This window comes from Ananas comosus, linkage group 8, assembly GCF_001540865.1.
Source record: "Ananas comosus cultivar F153 linkage group 8, ASM154086v1, whole genome shotgun sequence".
In the NCBI taxonomy this organism is placed as follows: Eukaryota; Viridiplantae; Streptophyta; class Magnoliopsida; order Poales; family Bromeliaceae; genus Ananas; species Ananas comosus.
Window position 1 is genome coordinate 167943 of NC_033628.1, and position 26312 is coordinate 194254.

Genomic DNA, 26312 nt, shown 5'->3' on the forward strand with positions numbered 1-26312 from the left:
TTTTAAAAAGAGGGTAAAAATGTATATAGAATTTATTTCAACTATTACCCATTTTGATAAAACTATTATTTAAAAATTTAATGATTGAGCCGGTTAATGACTCTTTCGGTTCAAAAGTTTAATGCATAATTTATTCTGATGGATTTAATTGGTATATTTTGTAGATTTTATTTAACTATAATTTTATCAAAGTATGCTATTAGTTTAATATTTTTTTAACTGAAAAAATCATCAAATAACTTAAGTCAAACAACGTGAAATATTAAATATTTATATTAATATTTTAAGGGGTTGGATAGTCGAATCAAAATTATGTATAATTCAGATAAATTGTGTACATTATGAGCCCAAAGATAACAAAAAAGAAAGAAAAACTCTCTCTAACTGAAGGCCGTTAATGGGCCTGGCCCATTAGGAATCTCTTGCACACTTACAAGTGGGCCCACATAGGCCTTGTTTAACTTCCTGGGCGCGCACGTGCGTCGCACAGGCCCCGACGGCGTTGTGCGCACGTGTGGCGACGTTGGACCGTCCATTCCTCCTCGATCGCTCGTTTGTTTGTCGCGCATACACGCTCTGCGACGCTGTGGTTGACTCACACTGTTCGCCCCCACTCAACAACAGCGAACAGCTATGGACAAATGCGGACACCCACACACGCGCCCCCACGCGACCACAAAACAGTGTTTTATAGTGTACATCACACAAACGAATAATATTAATATATATATATATATATATATATATATATATATATATAAATATGATATATGTTAAATATTTTAATAAATAATATGAACCCACTATCACCTGATGCACTCCTCTCTCTCTCTCTCTCTCTCTCTCTCTCTTTCATATGAGGAATCCCACTTACCGCAATCGTAGACGCTGTTGACGTTCTTGTTTCTCAGTCTCCTTCATCATCACCATCATCATCTTCTTCTTCTTCTTCTNTATAAATATGATATATGTTAAATATTTTAATAAATAATATGAACCCACTATCACCTGATGCACTCCTCTCTCTCTCTCTCTCTCTCTCTCTCTCTTTCATATGAGGAATCCCACTTACCGCAATCGTAGACGCTGTTGACGTTCTTGTTTCTCAGTCTCCTTCATCATCACCATCATCATCTTCTTCTTCTTCTTCTTCTTCTTCTTCTTCTACTGGGGAGATCAAATTGGCTCTCTTTATTGCAGCAAAAAAAGAAAAGGAAAAAAAAGGGAAAGGGCCATAGCAATTCAAATCTAATTAGAAGAGCTCTGCATGCATGGATGCAGCCCAGTGGCCTCAGGTATATGTTATGAACCTAAATTAGTTAGTTCTTAAATATAGTTTTTTTTTTGTTGTTGTTGTTTTCCTAGATTTATGTGTTGGGTTGTGTTGTGTGGGCATTAATTTGTGTTGGATTAATTAGTGGGCTGCTTCTTTTTCTTTTTTTCTTTCTTTTTTATTGTTATTTGTTTCTCAGTAGATCTCTTCGTTTTTCGTTAGAGCTGGTTTCTACAAGATCCAAAACATGGTCTTGTACATCTTCGACCCTGGCCCTTCTCTTAATCCCTCGAATTAAAGCACCGCACAACTTTGCTGTACCCCACCTTAATTTAATTTCATCTCTCTCTCTCTCTCTCTCTCTCTCTCTCTACATCTTTTCTTTTAGCTCGTGTAGTAAAAAAAGCACGCAGCGGCAAGGAAAGGACACAGGTTATATATAAGCTAGCATACTCGGTGTTCTACGAACTGCAAATTAATTAAAGTCGTGTGTGTGGGGTTGATTTCTCTCTCATCTCTTATTAGCTGTTTCCCATACCCTATCCCCCCCTTTTTCTCCCTCACCTCCCTTTAATCCCCCCCTTTTCCTCAGCCTTTCCCTCTTGTTCTTTTCCTCGTACATGTCATAGATCTCTCTTTCTCTCTCTCTCTCTCTATACATATATATACACACACACATACACATACATCACTAGTTATTATTATTATTATTATTATAAGATTTATTAGCGTTTGCTAACTTGAAAACTTCTCCATGGACATGCGGCGGTGGTGGTGGTGGTGGTGGTGGTGTTCTTGTCGTTCATCTTCTTGCACAGGAGATGGGGCTAGTGAAGCCCATGGAGGAGATGGTGGCGAGCTCCGGCGGGGGCGGCCTGCGGGTGGCGGGGCTGCCGCCGCAGCCTCCGGCTCCGGCGGGGGCGGAGCGGAGGGCGGCGCGGCCGCAGAAGGAGCAGGCGCTGAACTGTCCCCGGTGCAACTCCACCAACACCAAGTTCTGCTACTACAACAACTACAGCCTCACCCAGCCCAGATACTTTTGCAAGACGTGTCGACGCTACTGGACCGACGGTGGGTCCCTCCGCAACGTCCCCGTCGGCGGTGGGTCCCGCAAGAACAAGAGGCCCTCTTCCTCTTCCTCGTCCTCCTCCTCCTCCTCCCCCTCCACCTCCACCTCCGTTACAACAACAACATCATCGACATCATCAGCAACAGCACTGCTCCCCAACATCTCCCTCTCGTCCCCCTCCTCCTCCTCCTCGCTCAACACGAAGCTCCTCCGCGAGGCGCAGGACCTCAACCTCTCCTTCCCACACCACCATGGCCTTCGCCATGACCAGTTCCCCGAGTTCCCCGCCTTGGAAAGCGCCAAGAGCAACAGCGGTGGCCTACGCGGGCTCGGGTCAACGTTCATGCCCATGCCCATGCCCGTGCCCATGCCCATGCCCATTTTGGAGTACCCAACTCATGGTTTCCCATTCCCACCGACGCTTACTAATTTTCCTGTGGATGGAAACATTGGTGGCGGCAGTGGAGGAGGTGATGGAAATGATAATAGTAGTAATAATAATGATAATAATGATAATGGTGTTGGTGGGGGTGAGTATGGGCGCATACAAGAGGTGCAAGAGAGCAGTAGGCTTTTGTTCCCATTTGAGGAGCTGAAACCAGTTGGTGGCCCTTCAAGTACTACTACTGGTTCTAACAACAGTGACCATGAACAGTTTGAGCACAATAGGGGACAAGGTGTGGATCCTTCTCCTGGGTTTTGGAGTGGTATCATGGGTGGAGGAGGATCATGGTAAAGAATTTTTATATATTAAAAGGAATTGAAAGAAAGAAAGAAAGAGATCATAGCGAAGAGAAGCCCTTTAATTAAGAAGATGAAGACTATGGTCAGTTATTAAAATTTAGTGTTTATTTTGTCCCTTATTTGGTGTTCTTATTACAAATGGTGGTGGTGGTGAATTCTAACAGCTGCAGAGAGGGAAGATTATAATACTACAAGCATGGAGTTCCTTCTGTTTACCACTTTTTTTTGTTTCTAATTTCCTCCATTTTCTGTTTCTTTTTAAGATTTTTAATTGTAGTTATGCTGCTCTGATCACTGTGGACATGTGAAGCTTCTTTTTAGGTTGGCTTCAAATTGTGTGTCTTTAAATTAACAAACTAGCTAGACTTTCTGGTATGTGGTGATTAATTAGAAGGCTTTGAGAGCTAGCCCAAGGATTTCCTTTTTCCTTTTTGCCTTTTTTTTTTTTTTGCCTTTTCTGTTCCTACTATATATTTTGCAGGTAGAGAAGACAGCCCAATTTCTTGTGAAGGGTTTGTACCATTACTTTTATACAGTGAAGAAAGATAAGGATAAAGTAAAGATAAAGCAGCATGGTGATGATAATGTGTGACAATATATATTTATGTAGACATTACTGTGGGCTTAGCAAGATGCGTGTGGTTGAAGAGGAGGAAAAAAAAATAAGCAAAGAGAGAACTGTTTGTCCATCTCTTTATTTACATTTTACACCAAAGGAAAAAAAAAAACAATTACTTGGGGTGTTATTTGTATTATTCTTTGAGGCTTCTCTCTATATTTTGGCTTTTCATATGTCATTTTATACTTTCCTTTTTTCTGAAGCAGGTCCGAGATGTCATGTCTCATCAACCCAACCAAGGTTCTCCTAGACATGAGAGCACTAGAGAGGAGCTCCAAGGAGGAGAATAATTTGGTATGACCACCCCCATTCTCAATGACTCCTATCCCATCTCACATGGCAGTATGTTTTATCATATGTTAGACCTTTTGAAAGTGGTAACATAGGCGACTATATATAACTACTATACATACATATATATTTATATTTATATATATATATATATAATATGTATATATAAAATAATAATAATAATAATAAGGAAAAGGTACACATCCACTTCTTCACATCCTCATGCCTCTCTCTCCTGATCATGTGGTGGATCCATCCATACACAAGATTACTAGAACAGGCTGGAAGAATGCCACTTTGATGGACAGAAATTGGAGACCATGTCCACCTGCCTCAACCAAAAGTTTTCTCACCTAATGATTCTCTTGTACCCACTTGCTCATACCATTTCCATGCATCATTACCCCCTCCTCGCACTCCACCATGCCTTTCTTTCTTTGCAATATATATTACTAGTAAGCCACTTCCCTGCCCTCATTCATCTCTACCTCTTCTTTGGGTAGAGGGGCCCCCACAGAATATTCTCATGTAGCTAGGGATGTGAGCCAAGTGTTCCTATGCATTCTCACACCACTGTTGGATGTGAGCCAAGTGTTCCTATGTATTCTCACACCACTGTTGATGATGTCTAGTTCAATAAATTACTTGAGTTTGCTCATGATCTTAATTACTGCCATATCAGGGAAAAAGCATGCTCCAATTTGGTATTCATAGTGTCCTAATTAATTAACACTGCATATATATAGTAGGTGAAATTGTCATGAGACCCCTCAACTATAGGCCATTTTCATCTATATTTTCCCTTAAATTAAGATTTTAGTTAAAATTAGTTCTTTTTATATTATCTATTATCTGTTTAAATTTTGTTTAATTACTAAAAGTGATTATAAAGACATTCAATAAAACTCATAAACTATTCAATTAAAAAAAAATTAAGTTAAACATTGAGAAGTGTTAATAAAATAATAATAACAATAATAATAAAGCTGAGCCAGTCCGCTAATTCAGAATGAAATGGCCTTTACTTGAGAGATGTAACCAAACACACATTTTTGTCTATATATTTTCACCGGAATTTTGATATCCAACCCTTTTTTTTTTTCCTTCAAATGCTTTGCTGCAGCCTCACCACTTGTAGCTAAATTTATTTGCCGAATGAATGAAATGGCAGGGAGATACTTTTCTCTCTCTAAAAAAAAAGCTGAAGAAAAAAAAACTTTTCTATAAGAATGTGAGGAGAGGGTACATCATGCATGCATGGGAGCAATTAGCCTCTCATTCCAACGCTGCACCCTTCAACAATGTGTGTCCAATGGCCTTTTTTTGTGTCAGTTTATTGTTCTTTCTAGGAGATTAGGTGCTAACATTATTGCTGGTAACTAAAGTTGCTGTGAGCATAAATAGTAATGTGGCAGCCACCCCATATCTTTTCACATGCTTTGTGGTAATCTGTGGTATGCTTAGCTTTGGCTTTCATTTGCTATAAAGCCGACACATTCTAAATCTACTACTACTCCTCTCTCTCCTTTGCTTTCCTTTTTATATAAACTAATTAAACTGTCGCTAGGGCACTGAGTGGATGTTACTTTTGTGGCCATTTTTCACATGCATGTGTGTACTTGCTATTTTTTTAAGTTGGTTATCTTTTAGATTCCTCTCATGCTCCTGCAACTAAAGGAGGCTTCGTTAATTTATAGATTTTCACTGTTGTTGAGTATTTTTCAGTAATGGAATGTCGTATTTAGTGATTTATCAAATATGCTCTAATTCCACACAACGGTTGTCATATATTGAGTGTATATAACTTTCATTTAGCATATTTGCCGAGTTTTTACAACATCTATAATTTTAATTGCTTAGCGCGGGAGTGTCAATTACTTGTGACCATATATTTTTAAAACTCTTAATATACTATCATTTTTGGTTTCTAAGTAGCACTGTAAGAAAGTCATATGCTCAGGTGTTCTGCGAGGTTTTGGGTTCAATATAAAAACGTCTAATTGGTTAAATTACTTGCGAATAATTTGCCGTATTTGGCTCATTTTGTCCATTCGAAAAGCCGCAACCAAACATATGGTAGATAAAAAAAGTTTAGATTAAACGTATTTCTTGCAGAAACCTGAAGGTGACACAAATTTCTAATAACATGAAAATTATATAATTTAAAATTTATAATCTCCAAGTTTAAAACACGCCCGTAAAATTTTGGTCTACGACCTGCTGTTGAGGTGTGTTGATGGGAATGAGGCGTTGATTTTGATTAGATCGAATTAACACTACAATAGAAAACCATAGGCTGTATGTTATACAATAGAAATAAGCTCGATCGATCCCTTGTTTAATTCTCTAAGTGAAAAAAAAAAAAAAAAATCTCTTCAGATTATTAGTGTGTAACCAGTTTTGATTCATGGCAAAAGTTTTCTCTGCGCTATCACAGCCTATTTCAACTGTTACTATAGCGACCGTATTTTACATCTCTTCCACAAAATTGAGACATGCTTTATAATGCACATGAGGAACGGCATCTAAATTATTATTCTTTAAGGAGGCATTTTGCAATTCTATCACATTCAAGACTATAAATTTGTAGACATCTTTTCATCTTCCTCATCACCTAACCATCACATTTCCTTTTTAAAAAAAAGTAGATAAGCCGAACAAAATACTCATGCACGCAAATAGGCCCTTATAGTAGTCTTTGCAGATCTCGCGAGATAGGAAATGAGTTAGAGCCTCAACCAGAATAAGAAAGAATCATAGCAAAAGTGTTTTAGAAGCGCTGTATTAACTACACACAATCATTTAGGAAGTGCATCTACATAATTTTCTCTATCGTGGTGTCATATTCGGTATTCCACTTTATCACCACAGGCACAATGCAAAACACAAAAGAGACTCCTCTTATTTGAATACCAGAAATGAAATATGACATATATAACACGAGAAATTTTACATAGAAAAGACTCAAAACGGATTTCCACACGCATATAGCAATATGGACAGTGTACAGAGTTTCGCTTTCATAGTAACAACACAACTCATCATCTCTATCTTCTCCGTCAAGTGGTTTGCTGTACAATGATTACTGTCTTTAAACACTATGCGTCGTATCATCCGCTGAAGTCCTTTAACTAGCTTTATGGGCATACAAGAACTAAAATATATAAAAGATATAGACAGATATATATTTCGAGCACAGCCGCTTAATCGCCTGCATTTATTCCGAAAATACGAACCTTGTGCATGTTAGGTAATTTGGCGACGACCAGCACAATCACTGCAAGGGTGTTTAGGAAAAGCATCGGATGCTGGTAGTCTGTTGTGTGTGAAGCAATCAAGTACCTGAAGGAAGAGAGAGAAATTAGCCGCTGTAATTTGGTCCCCAATGCTCATGCAACATGGCATATACCACAAGCTAGTCACATGTTATTATGCCAGCTAAACTGATCAGATCAAGCTCATTTTGATGATTCAAGATGGTGAAAGCAATTAATAGGACACTTCAAAAGAAAAAGAAAAATAAAAAAAGGTAAAAGAAATATATTAATATGTGTTCTGTTCTCTCTGCTCTATGGCAATTTCTGTTCAGATTGTGATATATCCCATATGGTATGTGCTTTTATAGAGAAGACCTCATATACAGGGCAGGATATTTCAAGGGATTGCCCAAGGAAGAGCAGGATAGTATCACAATCAGAAACTCCTAAAGACACTCCTAATCTCTATGTATAAGCAAAAGTAATATCATCGAAGCATCTTCCATAGGTTCTTCCAAAGCTAAAGATTGAAGGGCACCAAACAATCTATCACAAATTAACACTTGGGTTTGTATTAACCATAACACCCATTTCAATTGTTAAAATCAGAGTAAGTAAGCTAATTATTCTCCATATCCACTAAGCATCCAACTTACAAAAAAATGTATATAATAATTAACATAATGTTTGATAAACTGCCATCAATAAATCATGACCTACTACAAAGAAATAGCTTTGTTCAGACAATCATGCCAAGTATAGGTACAGTGTCAAGGAGTTGCATCTGCAAACCAAATATAAACCTAGGTGAACATATAAACAGAAAGAGGCAATTTCTTTTTACCAACTTATCACGTGTAAAGAGTTAACCCAAGGAATATGTGAGGGAGCAGATATTTTATAGAAATGTTGCACTTAGCCAGCATGAGAAAGAACACTTACAGAACGACAGGTACCACAGTCAGAAATTTCCTGTTACGAGTAAGCTGTTTGCCGTTGTCCATTTGCTCCCACCAAGTCAGTCTGTTGTAGATACCCTGATCATCAGCAAAAGGAGTTCCTTTCTTCCAATGAAAGAAGTGATAAGTGATCTGAAACACAAGACTCCATCAGGATGGCCGCAGGTGTGATTAAGGAGGCGAAAGAGCAAAGAATGTCTATCAGCGAAGAACAATACAGCATGAAAGCAACCTTTCAGCTGGTTCTTAGATCTGTGTAGGAGTTAATAATACAGGCCAATATCCATCAGATTGCTCTGCACCGACAAAACTTCTGAAGAACATCTTTCATATGGGGCCTAACAGGCTTCACACATGACTCCTCAAGGGCACAAAAGTTGACACCAGATAAACAGCTAAAGGAAACTGATTGAATCTAGAGAAAAATGAAGCTGGAATCAAAGCTACTGCTTATTGTCCTTAGATTTTTTTTTTTTTAAAGAGGTCTGGTTGCCTCACCTTGTAGCTTAATTCATCTTTCTATTGAATAAAGCAGTAGCACGCTACCATTCTCTCAAAAAAGGGAATCAAAGCTACGGCACAGGGTTCCCCGAACTTGTTCTAACTCATCTATCTACAAATGCCCCGTAATTCTCACAAAGCACATCAAGCGTTGAAACTATCAAATAAGAGATCTTACAGAGAAAAATCCCTAGGTAAAACTAAACTACAGATGATTGATTATACATGCATCAAATGATGAAATCATGCAATGTGGAAAAGTATTGGCTACGCTTCTATTCCCTAATCTCACCAAACTACTCTGATTTTGGAGCACAGCATTTCCCAACATCAAGGGCTCATTCATCTAATCATGAATGAATTTACAAATTAATGACTCAGCAAATAAAGGACCTTCTTTTATCTACCACACAAATCGAACAACCAAAGTCCCTTCATCCCCTAATCAATTCCCTCAATCCGACCAGCTCCAACAACCAAATTCGAAAACAAGCACATAGATGCTAACCCTATCAAACCTACGTCAAATGGAAACATGGATTGACAAAAACGCATCAAATTCATTATAAGAGAAGATCAAATTCGTCATCACCATCATCATCACAACAATGGAAACAAGAGAATCTAGGGCACGGAAGGGGAGTACCGCGAAATGGCCGAGGTTGACGATGGTCCACGCCGTGCCGGGGGTGCATCCGAAGACCGAGAGGACGAGGAGCCAGGAGAAGAAGAGGATGAGGATGTAGGTGGTCCATACGCCAGGGTACATGAACCACTCCGTGTTCTTGTTCAAATCCGCGGGGGGCACCGCTTGTACGTAGAGCTTCGCCATGTCCCCTCCTTCCTTTACCCTTTTTCCCCCCACTTCCGCTTCTCAAATTGTGGTGAGAGATCGAGCTACGTAGGAATGGGGAGGTAGGGTTTTGGATTGGAATAAATAGGATCGAAAATGGCGAAATGGAGAGAGAGAGAGAGGGGTTAATTGGGGAAGAGATGGAACGAGGACGAAGAATCGTTCAATTTGTGCGACTTTTTTCGCCGTTTGTTAGGGATGCGACGGCTTTTATTACTAGCTTTTTGTTAATAAATAAAAGAAGCAATGTTAATTTTTTTTCCTTTTTTTTTTTTTATTAGAACTGGTGATTTATATATGTACATTAACACAATGTATGTTTAAAATTTAGTACTTAAAATCAAATTCCATACTAGGTCTTCGGATATTTGGGGTGTTTTTTATTCCACAGCTTTGGAATAGAAATGGTACAGAAAATAAAATAAAGGCAAAATAAATATGATACTCGACATTTCTACTAAGATAAACTAAAAATAAATCTAATCAAACTAACAAAGTCATCATAGCTAAAGCTACAGTTTCTCTAGGATGTGCTATATATATATTTTTTTTTCATAGAAATTCAATCTTTAAGTTTGGTCCAATATTAATTCTATATCAATTTCCTTTTTTTAGAAAAAAATATCTCTATCATTTTATTCCTTAAAATTTTGCTTTTTTTGGAGCAATTATTAGTTATCGTAATATATGGAAATTTCAGAAATTGTAACAAGTGTAAATTATTGACTAGACTAGATCCTTACAACTTGGCTTCAACCCTTCCTGTGGGGAATTACAAGACCCAAAGTCATCGGTTATGTCCTTTTAATTAATTTCCCTCCAAGTTGGAAAGTCATTGGGTCAAACATTTCAAGCGTTGACTTACTTATCTCATATGTTTCGTTGACTTACCCCATGATAGACTCTTTTTAAAAAAGAAGAAAAAAAAATTATCACTAATTCCATTTGCACTTCCACAATTTTTACACTATTTTCGCAAGAGTAGATTTAAGTTAAAAAGATCGAGCAAATGCGAACCGTAGATCAGCTGCTCTCTACTCTATTCCTCTTTGGAATCATCATCATTCAGTAAACTTTTGCTGCTTTTCAAAATTAAAATTTATATACATTGTAAGTCGCGATTTTTGAAAGTAGTGATGGAATCGAAAGCTATGCTCTATTGGATCCACAATTGGTATTAGCCTAATGAAGTTTCGGATCTAGGATTGTTCTACAGATCCGGTTAACCATTAAAGGATCTCCAAGCCCAATCAAATCCAATAAGGCCCATTGATCCATTCACTGATTTGGCCCAAGGTCCAATAAGGCTCACATCCTCATCCATATATAGATAACGATAAAAGGGACCAAGTTCGGAATTATTTTAAATTTTCAATTTTATCCAATGATATAATGAATAACTAGCGATTATTATGCCAAAAATGGTTGCTATTTGTACTAGTTTGTTAAAAATTCACATATCAATTGTTTCATCTAAAATAACTAATAAATTTGAGAGGAAAAAAAAGTGTATATACCGGTGCAAATTTATAATCTTTTCTAGTTTGATGATTATATCCTTGAACCTTGTGGACCGAGAAATTCTGTTAAAATTTCTGAACTAGTTTTTTGGGAAATAGATATATACACAGCATCTAGTTTTTGGTAAATTTAATTTACGGTGTTTTGAGAAAGTAAAGTTACAAGTGAATTTAATTTATAAAAAAGCTTAACAGCAAAATTAGCCATTTAAGGCCAAAAATGAATTCCCCCCCTCAACTTTATGTAACAAATATGCCCTAAAGAATTGTTTAGAAGCGAAAAGTTAGAGGGTAAGGAATATGTAAGTGTCGTGAACTCAATTTCGCTTCTTATCCCATCAAAACTGAAATGTCAATCTCCGTTTATTTGTAAGTGAGAGTTCCGATAATCTCGCAACTTTGATATTAAAACAAATACTGATATTATGTGTAACTTATTCAAAGTTTCGAGCTCAACTCCTAACTTTTAAAGTTTAGAAAACAAACAGGCCCTATATTATAAAGGGATAATTGTCTTTATATCCCTCAAAATTTTAAAAATATCTCATTTATCTCTTTTTTTTTTCTTTTCAATATATTCCTCATATGTTTCTCTATTGTACCAAAATACTCCTACAGTTATCACCCGTTAAGTTAATTTGGATTAAACCTGAGTTAAATATCTACAACAGTTAAAAAAATTAAAATGTCACTTTCGCCCTTAATTTAAGGGCAAATAAAAAATATTGGTGATGGTAGAAAGGTATATTTAAAAAGATAAAAAAGTAAAATATTTTTTGTGCCCCTAATTTAAGGGCAAATAAAAAAAATCGGTGCGGGTAGTCGTGGAAGGGTATATTTGAAGAGTAATGAATGGCTCAGATTTAGTACCTTTAAAATTGTGACCTGCAATAGCAGGTCACGATTACTAGGTACCTCAAAAAAAAATATTTTTGTCTTTTAATACATTGGCAATTTAGTCATTTTACATTTACTATATTTTCAAAATTTTTATTTTTTCTTTGTTTCCTTTTTCTCTCTCTATCTTTTCTTTCATAATTTGACATTTCATATAGAAAAAATTTCAAATGATTTGACAATATGATCATTGAATTTAAACATTAAATAGTAATATGAAATTCCTCTAATTTAAATTTCACTTTTAAATTTAAAATTTAATATTATATTCAAATTTATATTTTAAAAATTTAAGTTTCATATAAATACTTTGAAATATGGTAAACAGAAATAATTGTTTGAATTCTAGTCTTCTGGTTTAGGTTTGGTTTTGGGTTTCGAAAAATTGGTCAGTTTTGAATTTGGATATGGATTTTTGAAATCCGTCGAGTTCGGAAATAAGTTTTGTGATTGTTAGTCAGATTCGAATTCAAATTCCTAACTATTTTTTTTCTCACCAATAATTCTAATCTTTTTAATTTATATGTTTAAAATTATATTTAAAATATTTATTAGCTCTAACAGTTAAATTATCATTCTGTTTAAAATATTTATTATCTTTACCGGTTCCAAATTGTTCTTAATGTTATTCGGTTCAATAGGTTAAAATCAGATTCTTGATAGAATAGGTCAAAGTCTGATCAGTCAAATCAATCGGTTCAATCTAGTTTTTAAATCATTGAATTTAAAATTTAAATAGTAATATGAAATTCCTCTAGAGAAATCTAGTTGTAGAAATCTTACTCTCTAAGTTTTTTATGCATTACGTTTTAAACTGGTGCGAATAAACTGTATTTTAAATCTTGGTAGAAATTTAGTTTTTAAATAGTAATATGAAATTCCTCTAATTTAAATTTCGCTTTTAAATTTTAAGTATTTAATTTTTAAAATTTAAATTCATCGTATTTAGAAATAAAACTATTTCTAAAATTTCTATAATTTTAATTAATGCATAATTTGAGAAACACTAAAACATTTAAAATAGATTCCTAAATTAATGCCTAATAATTGCATAAATTTGGTTAATCAATTAATTTTCTAAATTAGTGCTAATTAATGCATAAATTTAGGATCTCAATTAAAAGTTTCTTTAAATATTATATTATTTAATTACCAAACTAACCTTGAATAAAATAATCCTTTTACCTACTAAGTATTAAAGTTATATTTTTACCCTCTATTAATCAACGGTTAAGATATTTTTTATTTTTTTTTTAAAAAAATACCGAATCATTGAGAAAGGATAAAATAATAATTTTATAAAGATAAAAATGTTCATTAACAGATTTTAACTCTATGATAAATAGATTAGAACGTAAGAAGGATATTTTCAATATTAGCATTCTAAGAGGGGTAAATCAGAAAGTCAAAAATTTTTCGGTAATACATAAGCAATTGTCCATATTATAAAATATCTGCTACGTATTGCACGACAGATTATATATATATATTATATTATATTATATTATATTATATTATAATATTTGTGGCCTAAAATATCACTGGGCCTAAGGGATTGGTTTGGATGATGACGCATTAACCAACATCTGTAATGCTCCAGGGACATCTTCGTACGTGTCCAAAATGGAGGCCTCATCACCATGGTCACAACTTACGTTTAAAGTATTGTTACTGAGCTACGCGTGCTACCTCCACCTAATTTGGGAACCACTTTGACAAGGCAAACCAAAAATAGGTCCACATCAACAACCGTAAAAATCATTCCATATACACCGCACCGTATGCACCAAAGTGACCATCTCCGGAGCAGTATTTGATTACATGTAATTATAACTGTACTGTAATATTTTAATTATATATAAATTTAAATTTGATATCTAATATAATATATTTAAAATTTTTTGTTAGAATTGAAACCGCACGAGAAGATCAACTGCATCAAAAAATAAGCTTACCTTCCTATTTAGTATTTAAACACAATATTTTTATCTTGTATATTGGAAGTGCTCTGCCATCTTATATATATAATTAAAGTAAAATTCTCAATTATGTGCAACTAAATAAATTATTTTATAGTTGTAATATATTCTATAATATTCAACCAAATAAGATACATATAGTTGTAATTACTATATTGTAAAATGAATATATTGCAAATCATACTGTATTTCTAATTCTAATCATATCTAATCAAATAGTTTCTAAATTTAGATATACACTATCTAACAAATTTTATGACGTTTGAAGCACTATATTTATAGCACTTTTAAATTTTATAAAGTTTTTATAATTTTTTATACACAAATTATTTAAATAAAGGAGATTATACATATCATAGTATTTAGATTTAGAGAATTTAAAATTTGTGGCTACGAGCGGGTGCATACGCTTCGGTGCATGTAACAATTTCGAAAGGCTTCATGGGCTAGTAGGTAGCTTGATAGGTGGAGTACATGCTAATACGGAAGTGAGCATGTCAATGTCTCAGCTTGACTTGATAAGCAATTCCTAGCAATGTCAAAAAGATCCGCAAGTGCTCCTCTTTTTTGATGTTCTCCATGAATTTAGGTATGATGACCCAATTCAACTGTACAATGAAAGGGTTACAGAAAAAGAGAAATGGGGCATTTGAAACATCTTATAATCTCAATATTTTTTGATTTATTCGAAACGATTAATGTCATACGAGTTCATGAAAAAATAATAAATTATAAATGTATTTCTATAAAGTTTAATTTTTATATATTGTTTATGTAAAAATTTTAATGTTTTCAAATATATTCTTACCGTTAGAATCCGTTAAAAAATTTTAATTAACCATAAGTTAAATTTTTAACTCTCGTTAATTTATGAGATAATTTAACATTTTTGTTCTTTTTATATTACACTATTGTAGCTTTTGGAAGGATATTTTCGTGATGGCAAAATTAATATTTTAATTAAAATATAAATGGTTTTATACTGGTAACAAATCAGAGGGACATATTTGAAAATATTAAAATTTTTGTAGGAATAACATATAAAAGTTGAACTTTATAGAAACATATTTGCAATTCACTCTACCCCAGGGACGGAGCTATTAAGGGGCCACAATGGCTATGGCCCCCCCTAAATTTTTCAAAATCATATAAAAGCCCTTTATAATAAAAATTAAAATATTATAAATTTTAATTTTAGAGGGCCAAATTAATTTTTTTTAAAAAATTTGTGTCTCAATTTTTTTTTCAAATTTCTTCGTCCTTTTCCTTCAACTATTACAGTCTTGTTTCTTTTTGAGTATATTGTCGTGATCAGTGAATCTGACAAATTTTTTTTCTTATTATCTGAGATCGAATTTTTTTCCTATCAAATTTAAATTTCTGGCTTCGTCCCTGCTCTACCCTATTCGAAAATACGATATGAGATAGACCAAAAGAGTAATTAATTGATTAAAATGAATATCATATTTAAGTTTTAAATTATTTTCAAAAATGTATAAAGTACAGATCATAAACTTTTTAAGATACAATAACTAAATTTCTAATTTTTGATTGGACAATTTTTTTTATACAAAACATATTAATAGTACCAAGTCATCAGTGCGATTAGATTTTTGGTCATTGAATGAAAAGATGTTCTGTAACGACCCAGCCCACTAGCAACAATAACTCGTTGGGCCCAACAACCGGCCCAAAATGCTTAAGCCCAGTTATTATTACTACTGTCTAAATCTCTTATAAACCCAATGACAACTCCTTTCCCATCCGATGTGGGACTATTGGGGTGTCATAGACTCCTCCCGTTAAGGCCCTGACGTCCTCGTCAATCCAATCACACACACAGTGCAAGATCACCAGGCGATGTGAGACTCGTCTCGCTAGCCCGTCATCCAGACCCTGGCTCAGCCGAGACTCGCCACACATGTCCAACTGGTGAACCGGCTCTGATACCAAATGCAACGACCCAGCCCACTAGCAATAATAACTCATTGGGCCCAGCCAACAGCCCAAAATGCTTAAGCCCAGTTATTATTACTAGTGTCTAAATCTCTTATAAACCCAATAACAACTCCTTTCCCATCCGATGTGGGACTATTGGGGTGTCACATGTTCGGTTAGGATGATAGCGATCCATTAAGATTGAGTGAGTAGTTTGTTGAATAGTATGATCTAATAGGTAAAAATGGTTAATGGAGTAGATCTAATGACAGAAAACTTTTAGCGCCAAGCTCTTGGTGCTATTAATAGTGTTGTCATTATTACAACAAAAAAGGTGTATAGTGACACTTTTACAACAAAAAATGTGTATAGCGATACTTTTAAATGTCGGTACAGGTCAAATAGAGTGCTGCTGGTTAAATTACCAATACTTTTTAAAAGTGTTGCTATATGTAGGGTTACTATAGATAGAGTCGTCTTAATATTTGGTACTCACTCTTCCAGCGACCTGTGGCTGAGGGATACGTGACGATTGTAGCCCTCTACGGTCCCTATAAGATTCTCGTGGCCGAACTCCAGTCGCCGGAACCCTAGCTCTCGTCGGCTGCAAATGCGGAGGAGGAGAAGGGGAGATGGTGATCAATTTTTTTTTTCCTTTTTTATTTGTAATCAAGCCGAGTGGGCTGGTTGTAGTTGGTTGAGTAGAGAAATTTTTTATTTTTGATTTGATTGGGCTTTAAATTTTGGTCTTAATAGATTTTTTAAAAAAGTTTAGGCATAAATGGGATACATATATAAAAGTGTCTCAAAAATATAGCCCTATAATTTTCTCAAAAAAAAAAAAAATATCCCTATAATCTAATTCTCTTGTAGTGCATGTGGTGTGTCCACATTGGCCCGTTCAAATTCAACACGAGCCATATTAGATGTGGATTAGAATTTATCATAATATATTAAGAATAATAATGGATTATACGTTTCTTATTAGTTAAAAATATATCTCTTGTCATATATTTATTATATCTTAATAGATATTTTAATCATAACCTCGATGTGAAGTTGTGTTATGATAATCTAAAAATATGAACTATTTCTCTCGGATTTTATACCTAAACAAATCTATAGAGATTTCTTTCTTTTAGAAATATCCACCTACGTTTCTAGGGTTTTGACGTGTGGCATAGCATTAGATCCGCAACACACGTGAAAAATCTAAAAGTTACATAAAAGATCCCGAAGGCAACTAGAAAAGTTTGATCCAAAAAGACTAATAAAATAAATAATCTGATCTGTTTTTAATTTTCAAATACGTTGACTATTTAATTTGCAGATTTTTACTATTCTCCAATTCTAGATACGTTGGTCGGGTAATTTTGGTGTTGTGACTACTTATCCAGTTTCCACAATTGGCGGTGGGTGTCAATTACGTGGCCAAGATGGAAACAAATCGTAGCCACTACGGAGGAGCCCACTAACTATGGAATGCTCTGGTATTAGTTTTAAGATTTGCATCAAATCATATACTTTCCTTCTATTTTTTTTTTTTTTGGAAAACTTCAAAAACCCCCCCTGTGGTTTCGTCCATTCTCACTTTGCTACCCTGTGGTTTAAAACGTATCAATTTACCCCCCTGTGGTTTTATTTTTATCTTTTCGGAAGCTTTTTCGTTAATATTTCGTTAAATTATATACAAAAAACTTCAGATAACCATCTATATTTATCGAATAGTCACTTTAGTATTCTTTAATTTTAACTGTCACTGATTTTAAAAAAAAATAATAATAAAATTGATAACAAAAAGATAAAAACGAAACCACAGGGGGGCAAAATGATACGTTTTAAACNTCTACTCTTTTTTTTATTTTTATGTGATACGTGTATATAGAAATAGTCAAATCATGTACGTACGTAATGTGCGTTCAAATATCGGTACGGGCGCACTGGATGAACCCCAAATTACGGGTCTTGTGTCTGATTACGTCGTCGTCGAACCACATCTTGACGTGTCCCAGCGATGTCAACCAATTAGAAACCTGAGCGTACTTAAATTTAGATCACATTTTACTTATTTATTAACAAGTTAAACGTGAACTCCCTCGCGAACAATAAATTAAAATATTAATTTTATTATGTAATAAAAAATTAAAAAATATTAAAAAATTAAAATTTTAATTAAATAATTAAAATTTACAAGATATAAGTCTCTTTACAAAATGAAATAAACGAAGCGAGTAGCGTGCTACCTATCTCTCTCAAAATAAAAAAAAAAAAATCCAAATAGCACCATAGTATTGATCTAATGACTAATGGTGATTAAGATGATTGATATATATATATAGAGCTGATCCCGGCTTGATTTAGCTTGTTCGGTTGGTTTATTAAATAAGTAATAGATCTAAAATTCATTTCGAGTTGAGCACGAACTGACTCACGTACAATGAACTAGATTGTCAGCCGTACGTATCAATACTCTAATATTGGTCACTCCGTCCTAAACAAATATTTTGTCAAAAACATGTTAGTGGATCATTTGGGAGATAAGGAACGAACGATATTTAGAAATGTTCCGCCGAACTCCCTACTAGCTGTCTAGAAGCTGAAACAATTGACGAAGCTTTGGGAATACCTTCTTCCCGCTAATCGAGTTATTCGCAAGTGTAGACTTCCCAACATTGACCCCTTTTCTTTTTCTTTTTTTCGCTTAGCTCTCCCCCTCTCAAGGCTTCGGCTGTCTCACCTCTATAGCCTAATTCATATTTTCTATAAATGAAGCATATAGCACGCTATCTTCTTCTCAAAAAAAAAAAAAAAAAAAAAAAAAAANAATAACATTGTTTTTCACAATATTTTTATACAAATTTATCACATTATTTTTAATTAGATTTTTTATTATTTTACATAATTCAATACATAAAATTAATCTGATGTAGACACTACTGAAGAGCAAACACATTCTCCTACTACTCTAGAAAGATGATCGACAAATAAGTGTCACCTCTCCCCCTACCCTTATATATATAAGAGTCACCTCTCGCTCCATTACAAGACAAATTACTTGTATAACTCACTGGCACGTCCACTGCACCACTCTGTTCAGTACAAGAGGGTCCAATCTCGCTCCCACCGGATCCACCGTACTTCGTTTTACGATCACTGCAGAGGCGACTGCGCCCCATGGCCGGAGAAAAAGAAGCGCCGCGTGATCCGGAATGGCGGGTGACGGTCCCCCACAACGACCTGTCGTCGGCGGTCGTAACGGAATGCAAACGTAGCATGATTGAGAGGGCATGGAGATGGTTGATCGATTGGATTGTGAGCTCCGCGAGCAGAGTGTGGAAGTTAGGAGCGGACGATCCACGGCGAGTCGTCCACGGTGCGAAAGTGGGCGCGGCGCTCACCCTCGTTTCGCTCTTCTACTACATGCGGCCGTTGTACGACGGTCTCGGCGGCGCCACCATGTGGGCCGTTATGACCGTAGTGGTGGTCTTTGAATACACTGTCGGTACGTCCGTGCATGCACACGTGCAAACATACGCATACGTATTCAGATCCCTAAAGCTAGCACAAGTAAAAATGCACTAAAAACACCTATGTTTCTACTATAAGTGGCAAAAAATTTGGTAGTTGCTATTCGAATTTTCAAATGCAAAGTCTAGTAATTCACATTTCCAACTAAATTTGTTTCCGAATGAAATAAATAAAAATAATATGCTATCTTTCTCTCTAAAAAAAAAGCACTAAAAATATATATTTTTTTATCCGTACATCTTGCCTTAAATGACATCTCATTGGTTAATTAAGTCGATTATGTATCTGATCGACAAAGGCAAAAAATATTGCATGCAACTGGTTTATTCATACTCATCTTACAAATCATAGAAAATATTTGACAATGAATATCTTAAAATTCAAAGTTAATCTAACATATGTGGTTTTAGCATAGGTTTTTGAGTGTTTATATGACTAAATTGTGAATTAGTCTAAAATTTAAATTGCATGTACTAAAATGTTTGAGACATGCATTTGCATTGTAATTTAGGTGGGTGCTTGTACAAAGGATTCAACAGAGCCACCGCGACTCTGAGCGCAAGTGCTCTCGCAGTGGGCATCCACTGGCTCGCAAACCAATCAGGAGACAAGATGGAGCCCTTCATCCTTAGTGCCTCAGTGTTTCTTCTAGGTAATTTTAATAATAAATTTTGAAAAAAAAATATAGTGCTAAGTATTTAATCCTATTTTAAAAATAATATATATATATATATATATATATATATGAAATAATTGTTTATATACCTATCAAAACTTCGAAAATATTTTATTTAATCTTTTTTTTTCTTTCCAATATACTCCTCACTTATTTTTCCGTTATTTCAAAATAACCCTACAATTATCACTGTTAAGTTAATTTGAATTAAACGTGAGTTAAATATCTACCATAGTTAAAAAAAAATTAAAATGCTAATTTTGCCCTTAACTTAAGGGCAAAAAAAATCAAAAAAAAAAAAAACGTTTTTGTGCCCTAGCTTATGGGCAAATAAGAAAAGTCAGTGCTGAGGGTATATTTGAAAAGGCATGCAAATAATAATTTTATAGAAATAATAGAGTTCATTAACAGATTTTAATTTTAGAGTATATCTGAAATACGTTTTGAACGTAAAAATTATTTTCAATATTAATCCTTTAATAAAAACCTTTCAGAGTATATAAGTAATGTCCTATATATATATATAGTTATATATATATATATATATATATATATATATATATAGGTATCTATATATATATATATATATATATATACATGCACATGTTTTGATGTTAAAAAATAGACAGTTGTTTTGAAAAAGACGTTAAAAGTACTTTTGAAAATTTTTGAACGGGCTTATTGAGGATTCATCGTGACTAATCGTGCATGTTCCACAAACGTGCCACAGCGGCTGCTGCTACATTTTCGCGGTTCATACCGACGGTGAAAGCGAACTTCGATTACGGTGTGACCATATTCATCCTCACCTTCAGCTTAGTCGCCATGTCGGGCTATCGGGTCGATGAGCTGCTAGCATTGGCCCAGCAGCGCGTGTTAACCGTCATCGTCGGAATTTTCATCTGCCTATCGGTCAGCGTCGTGATTTGCCCCGTCTGGGCCGGCGCAGAGCTCCACCGTCAGATCGTCCGCAACATGGAAAAGCTCGCAGATTCCTTAGAATGTATGTGGCTGGCCCCTCTCGACCAACTTTGATTTGTTTTGATCAGTAATAGCTATATATATATATCAGTTAATAGAGTCGTTAATTTTCATTAGATTTAATTAAAAACAACTAAAATGGGCTGTGGAAATTGATTGCTCAAACCAGGTTGTGTCGAAGAGTACTTCTCCAGTGGCGTCGTGGATCAAAAGAGCGCTTCCTCTCACGAGTCACAAGGTTACAAATGTGTTCTCAATTCCAAAGCCTCGGAGGATTCACAGGCCAATTTGGCTCGGTGGGAACCGGCACATGGGCGCTTCGGCTTCAAGCACCCGTGGAGCCAATACCAAAAAATAGGAGGGGCGATGAGGCATTGTGCTTGTTCCGTGGAAGCACTTAACAGCTGCATTAATTCTGAGGTTAAGGTAAAATTCATGAACCAAGAATTTTGTGAAGTTACTGTTAAGTTTAATAAAGTTTCTGTAGTATTCAAGTAAAACATCTCTTAGTAAGAAAATGTAAATTTAAAAAAAGTAAAATTGAGGGGGACATTTCAAATTGCCAATAGTTTAGTGTTTATACCGACCGTCTCTAGAGCAAGTGGCAAAGAGCTTGGTGATTGGTATCCGAGACTCAAGTTCGAATCCCAGTTGATTCATATTTCCAACTAAGTTTATTTCTAAATGAAATAAACGAAGCGGATAGCGTGCCACCTATCTCTCAAAAAAAAAAAAAAAAAAAGTTTAGAGTTTATAGCAGTATCAATAACTTTTTTTTTCTTAAAAATGTGTTGCCAGCAGGCGCCTGACCCCACAAAAAAGCTTTTGAGAGATGCTTGCATGAGATTAAGTTCGCAGAGCTCCATGGTGTTGAAGGAGATGTCGCGGTCTATTAAAGAAATGACGAAGTCTCGGAGCATAGATTTGTTAATAGAAGAAATGGACAACGCGGTTTATGAGCTACAGAGTGCTTTACAATCGCTTCCCAGCAATTTGACACCGCAAATGATCGCAGCAGAAGCGGAAACAGAAGATAACAAGTTGAAGTTTTCAGTAATCGAAGCCCTGCCGTTGATCACGGTAGCGACACTACTGATTGATATATCCGCAAGGATCGAAGGTGTCGTTGACACTTTCAACACTTTAGTAAGCCTTGCGAGTTTCAAGCCTTTCAAAGACGACAAATCGAAACAGAATAGGAGTTCAAACAACCCTCCTTCGCATATGTCCTGTGAACAAGAGACCACGAAAACTCTTCAAGAAGTTTAAAGTATTTGCTCAAGAGGATACAGCCAAGTAACAGAAAAAGGATTAAGTAGGATTTACTGTATTGTATTGCAGTGTCGGTTTTTCTATGCGCCCATTCTGCGAAAGTTCTCACTGCAGTAAAAGCAGTGCTGATTATTATTATTTACATAAAAGAAAGGTTAGTATGCAAGGTGTAATGTAATATGTAATGTTGTAAAGAATTTTTGAAACAGCATGCTCAACCTGTTACAGTTCATACAATTACTGTACTTCAAGGGTTGGTTGCCTCTGAGAATTCGAAAATTTCAATTCGAAATCGATCCCCGTGATACACTTTGGACCATGCTCAACTAATGGAAAAGTTTAATGAGTAGATAAACAGCAAATTCTTTGATAGATCTGATGCACCGAAGTTTGTTATAGGCTTTGAAAACATGCACGCATATGTTTCTTTTGTTACATGCTACTGTTTCGTACCGAGCCCTTGAAGATGATGGATCTTCAGAACAGAGCTATTTCATTTCGTTCATTCCTTATTTTCAATTTCTTTATTTTTCATTATTTTTTATTAAAATTTTTCAATAGAGCTTCACATTTATCCTTCAAAAATGCTTTTGGAACACCGTTGTGTGATTGATTAGCTTCTAGTACCTCGGCCATAAATATATCACATAATTTTGTTTGTTTTGGATCTTGCAGACCCAGGCTTAGAAGCTGATTTCACAAGGACTCGTCAAGAAGTGATTTCATTTTGAAAAAATTAGGAATATTAATTTAAGTGAAATGTAAAAAACTAGTAGTTGATAGATTCTCCACAACGGGAACAGCAAAAATTGTTAAGAAGCGCATGTCAAATTGGCCTTTACTTGGGGGTCTCCATACGTTTCACCTAGAACATCCCTTTTTATGGAAAAATAATAATTCTCTTTCTTTTTCTAATGGTTTTTTTTTCTTTTTTCCTCAATTTATCCTTAGGCTTTTTATGCTAAAATATCTCAAGATCTAAATCCAAAAAAATCTATTATATTTTTGAATTGTACTAGTCGATTTTTAAACTTTTTTTTAAGGCTGATTGATGATTTGTCGATCCAATTCCTTTAGCCTTCACTCTGCTCAGAAATCAATATGAAAATGTGAAATACCATTCAGGCGCAATTTTTTTTTTTATAAACTTTTTCTCCCTTTCCAATTGCGATCTTGCCGAGCCAACACCTAATGTTTCACTAGTATATGCGCCGTTGATTGGTTCGAATCCAAACTAAACCAATTCTATTTAATTTAAGATGCGACCCACGTTAGTTTCCCTCTCTTCTCTCCTCTATCTCTCTTTCTCCCGCCCTTTTTTCTCCCAGCTACAACTCCCCCCCTTCTTGGTGTTCTTCGTGAACCCCACGTCCCCTCTCCCCCCCAACCAGAAGATCAGAGAAAGAAAACGAAGACGAAAATGCCGACGCCACAATCATGGGCCGACCTTCCCGCCGAACTGCTCAGGCTGATCGCCAGAGACTCGTCGTTCGCCGACTACGTCGCATTTAAATTGGTCTGCTCCAATTGGTCCGCCGTGCTCGCCCAGCCGCAAGAAATGTGGCTTGTCGGCCACCTCTCCAACTGGATATTCAGCTGCATCTCCTTCCAATTCTACCGCGTCGTCCGCGGCCAGCTCCTTCTCTTCCCCGTCGCGCTGTCCCTCGACCTCATCTGCTGCGGCTCCTCCAGCGGCTGCCTCCTCCTCGCCAATAACCCCTTCACGATCCCGCGCCTCCTGCTCTACCACCCCTTGTACCAATCCTTCATCGAGCTCCCCACCTCCGCCGCCCTGACCGGTCGCCGCTTGCAATTCGCCTCCGCCATCACTCGGAAGTTTGTTCTCTCCGCCGACCCCGTGGCGTCCCCCGATGACTGGATTGCCTTTGTCTTCGCCGTCGCCAAAGGTTCCACCAAGTCGTCACGGCCCGACTGCGCTTTCTACTGCCCGGGTAACCCTCTCTGGACGTCGAGTTCCACCGCGGAAAGTTCTACGTCGCGACGAGCTCGCAACTGCTCGTCTGCGAGCTCGGCTGGGAGCAGCCGCCTCCGCGGTTGAGGGTACTCGAAAGGGTCGGGCCAGCAGTGCCGTCGGGGAGACGCCGGACGTTCTTGGTGGAGCGCGACGCGGAATTGCTGTTTGTCTCCCTGTCCCTGGACCTTCTTCAAGAAAGATGTAAACTAAAGTGAGAAATGTTATCAGAAGAACAATGTCAATTTTGGACCTTCCCGGGCAATACTGTTTGTACATAAAAACTAGCTAGTATTACTAAAAAAAACCAAAGGCAGATCGACTATTCCTCACGCAGGTAGTAAAATTTTTGATGGTCGGTAACTTAGCAATCGATGTCTTATTTTCGAAACTTAGTGGCTTTATATCTCCAGCTAATTTTTTTTTCTAAAAAAAAAAAAATCAAAGCTAATCAAACACTATCTTTCTCTAAAAGGAATTAAAAGAGTGCACGGGTGATGCCTTGTTATAGCATTACAAAAACAAGGTCACTTGGGTTAGGAGGTTGTTAGAAGGTGGTATGTGTTTACTAACTTAAAGCGTATTTTTTTTGGTTGAATTTGATGGCTACATTTGCTATTTGCTACTAGAAAATGCTAACACTATTAAATTTAAGCAAAACGCTCTTTTGATTTAGATAAGTTTTCAATTTATTGGCCCATTCATAAGTGAAAAAAAATGCAATAGCTGGAGGAGTGTCAATATAAAATAAATAAACAAGCAAATAATTTGAGGGTGTATTTTGAAATAGCCTATAACTGAGGGGTCTCCGCAAATTTTTACCCACGAGGATCGGAGGTGCTATCTACGCAGTCGATGCTTTAGCATACCTTGCAAGTTTCGGGCCACAAACAACGACAAACCCGAAAAAACTAACCTTTCGAGTCATTCACATTCAGGCATGTCGCGAGGACGAGAGGCCGCGAAAGAAGCTCTTCAAGAGGTTTAAGTATTTGCCAATTACTTGCTCGGGCGGAGTGGAGCGAAGCGAAGCAATGCCAAAAAGGAAATGCAAGCATGTAAGGTGTAATAAGTAACATGAGATTATGAGATAATATGGCTTTGCCATGGTCCATTACATCCTTATGAGTGACATTGAGCTTAAAAAATTACTAGGCGGCAAATTCCTTATGGGCTTTTCTTTTATTTATTTATTTATTTTTTGTGGTAAGAAAGGATGGAAGAACCGTAGTAGGCCCAAAGAAATGCCAATTTGTTGCGGCACCATTCCGATTTGAAGGTAAATAGGCCCGGCCCAGTTTGAAACTAAAGAATCTGGGCTCTTGTTGTAAGAACAGGGTAGAGTTGTTTTAGGGGGTGTTTGCCCTAGCTTTTAAAAGCTGATTTTTAGCTTAAAAGTGATTTTCGGCTCAGTAGAACGTTTGACAATCTCATTTTTAAAATCTTATTTTGATTTTTTAGAATTAATTTTCTAATTTTCGAGACCCAAAATCAGAAACAGCTAAAACTTGCTTCTTGAAATCTGATTCTGATTTTGGACTCAAAATTCAAATTTTTTATTTTTGTTTACGATTCAAAATTTTTATTTATATTTAAATTTAGCTTTAAATTTATTTTTGAATTTTTAAATTTAACTTTTAAAATTTAAAATTTAAAATTTAGATATTTAATTTCAATTTTCAAAATTTAAATTTAAATTTAAAATCTCAAAATTTAAATTTAAATTTAAAATCTCAAATTTTAAATTTTAAATTTCAAAATTTTAAATTTCAAATTAAAGTTTAAGATAAAATTTATAATCTGAAATTTTAGAATTTGAAAATTTTAATTAAAAATTTTAAAATTTTAAATTTTAAATTTTAAAATTTATAATTATATGCTTTAATTTTTCAAATTACAATTTTAAATTTTAAATTTTAAATTTTAAAATTTAAATTTTTAAAATTTGAATTTTGAATTTTATAATTCAAAATTTAAAATTTA

General features: G+C 35.5%; 3 protein-coding genes across 3 annotated transcripts; 2 read left to right on the forward strand and 1 right to left on the reverse strand.

The window, feature by feature from the left end:
• Nucleotides 993-3752, forward strand: LOC109714023 (dof zinc finger protein DOF1.8-like). Its single transcript, XM_020238414.1, has 2 exons — nt 993-1295; nt 2092-3752. Exons 1-2 carry the CDS (start codon nt 1272-1274, stop codon nt 3076-3078), a joined length of 1011 nt encoding a protein of 336 aa, XP_020094003.1. The 5' UTR covers nt 993-1271; the 3' UTR covers nt 3079-3752.
• Nucleotides 6813-9767, reverse strand: LOC109714024 (ORM1-like protein 3). The gene is made up of 3 exons (XM_020238415.1): nt 9360-9767; nt 8196-8344; nt 6813-7338 (listed from the first exon to the last, which is right to left on the reverse strand). The coding sequence occupies exons 1-3, from the start codon at nt 9543-9545 to the stop codon at nt 7200-7202; spliced, it is 474 nt and encodes a 157-aa protein (XP_020094004.1). The 5' UTR covers nt 9546-9767; the 3' UTR covers nt 6813-7199.
• LOC109714421 (aluminum-activated malate transporter 10-like) lies at nt 19080-22671 on the forward strand. Its single transcript, XM_020239045.1, has 5 exons — nt 19080-19402; nt 19940-20080; nt 20835-21107; nt 21255-21511; nt 21887-22671. The coding sequence occupies exons 1-5, from the start codon at nt 19174-19176 to the stop codon at nt 22352-22354; spliced, it is 1368 nt and encodes a 455-aa protein (XP_020094634.1). The 5' UTR covers nt 19080-19173; the 3' UTR covers nt 22355-22671.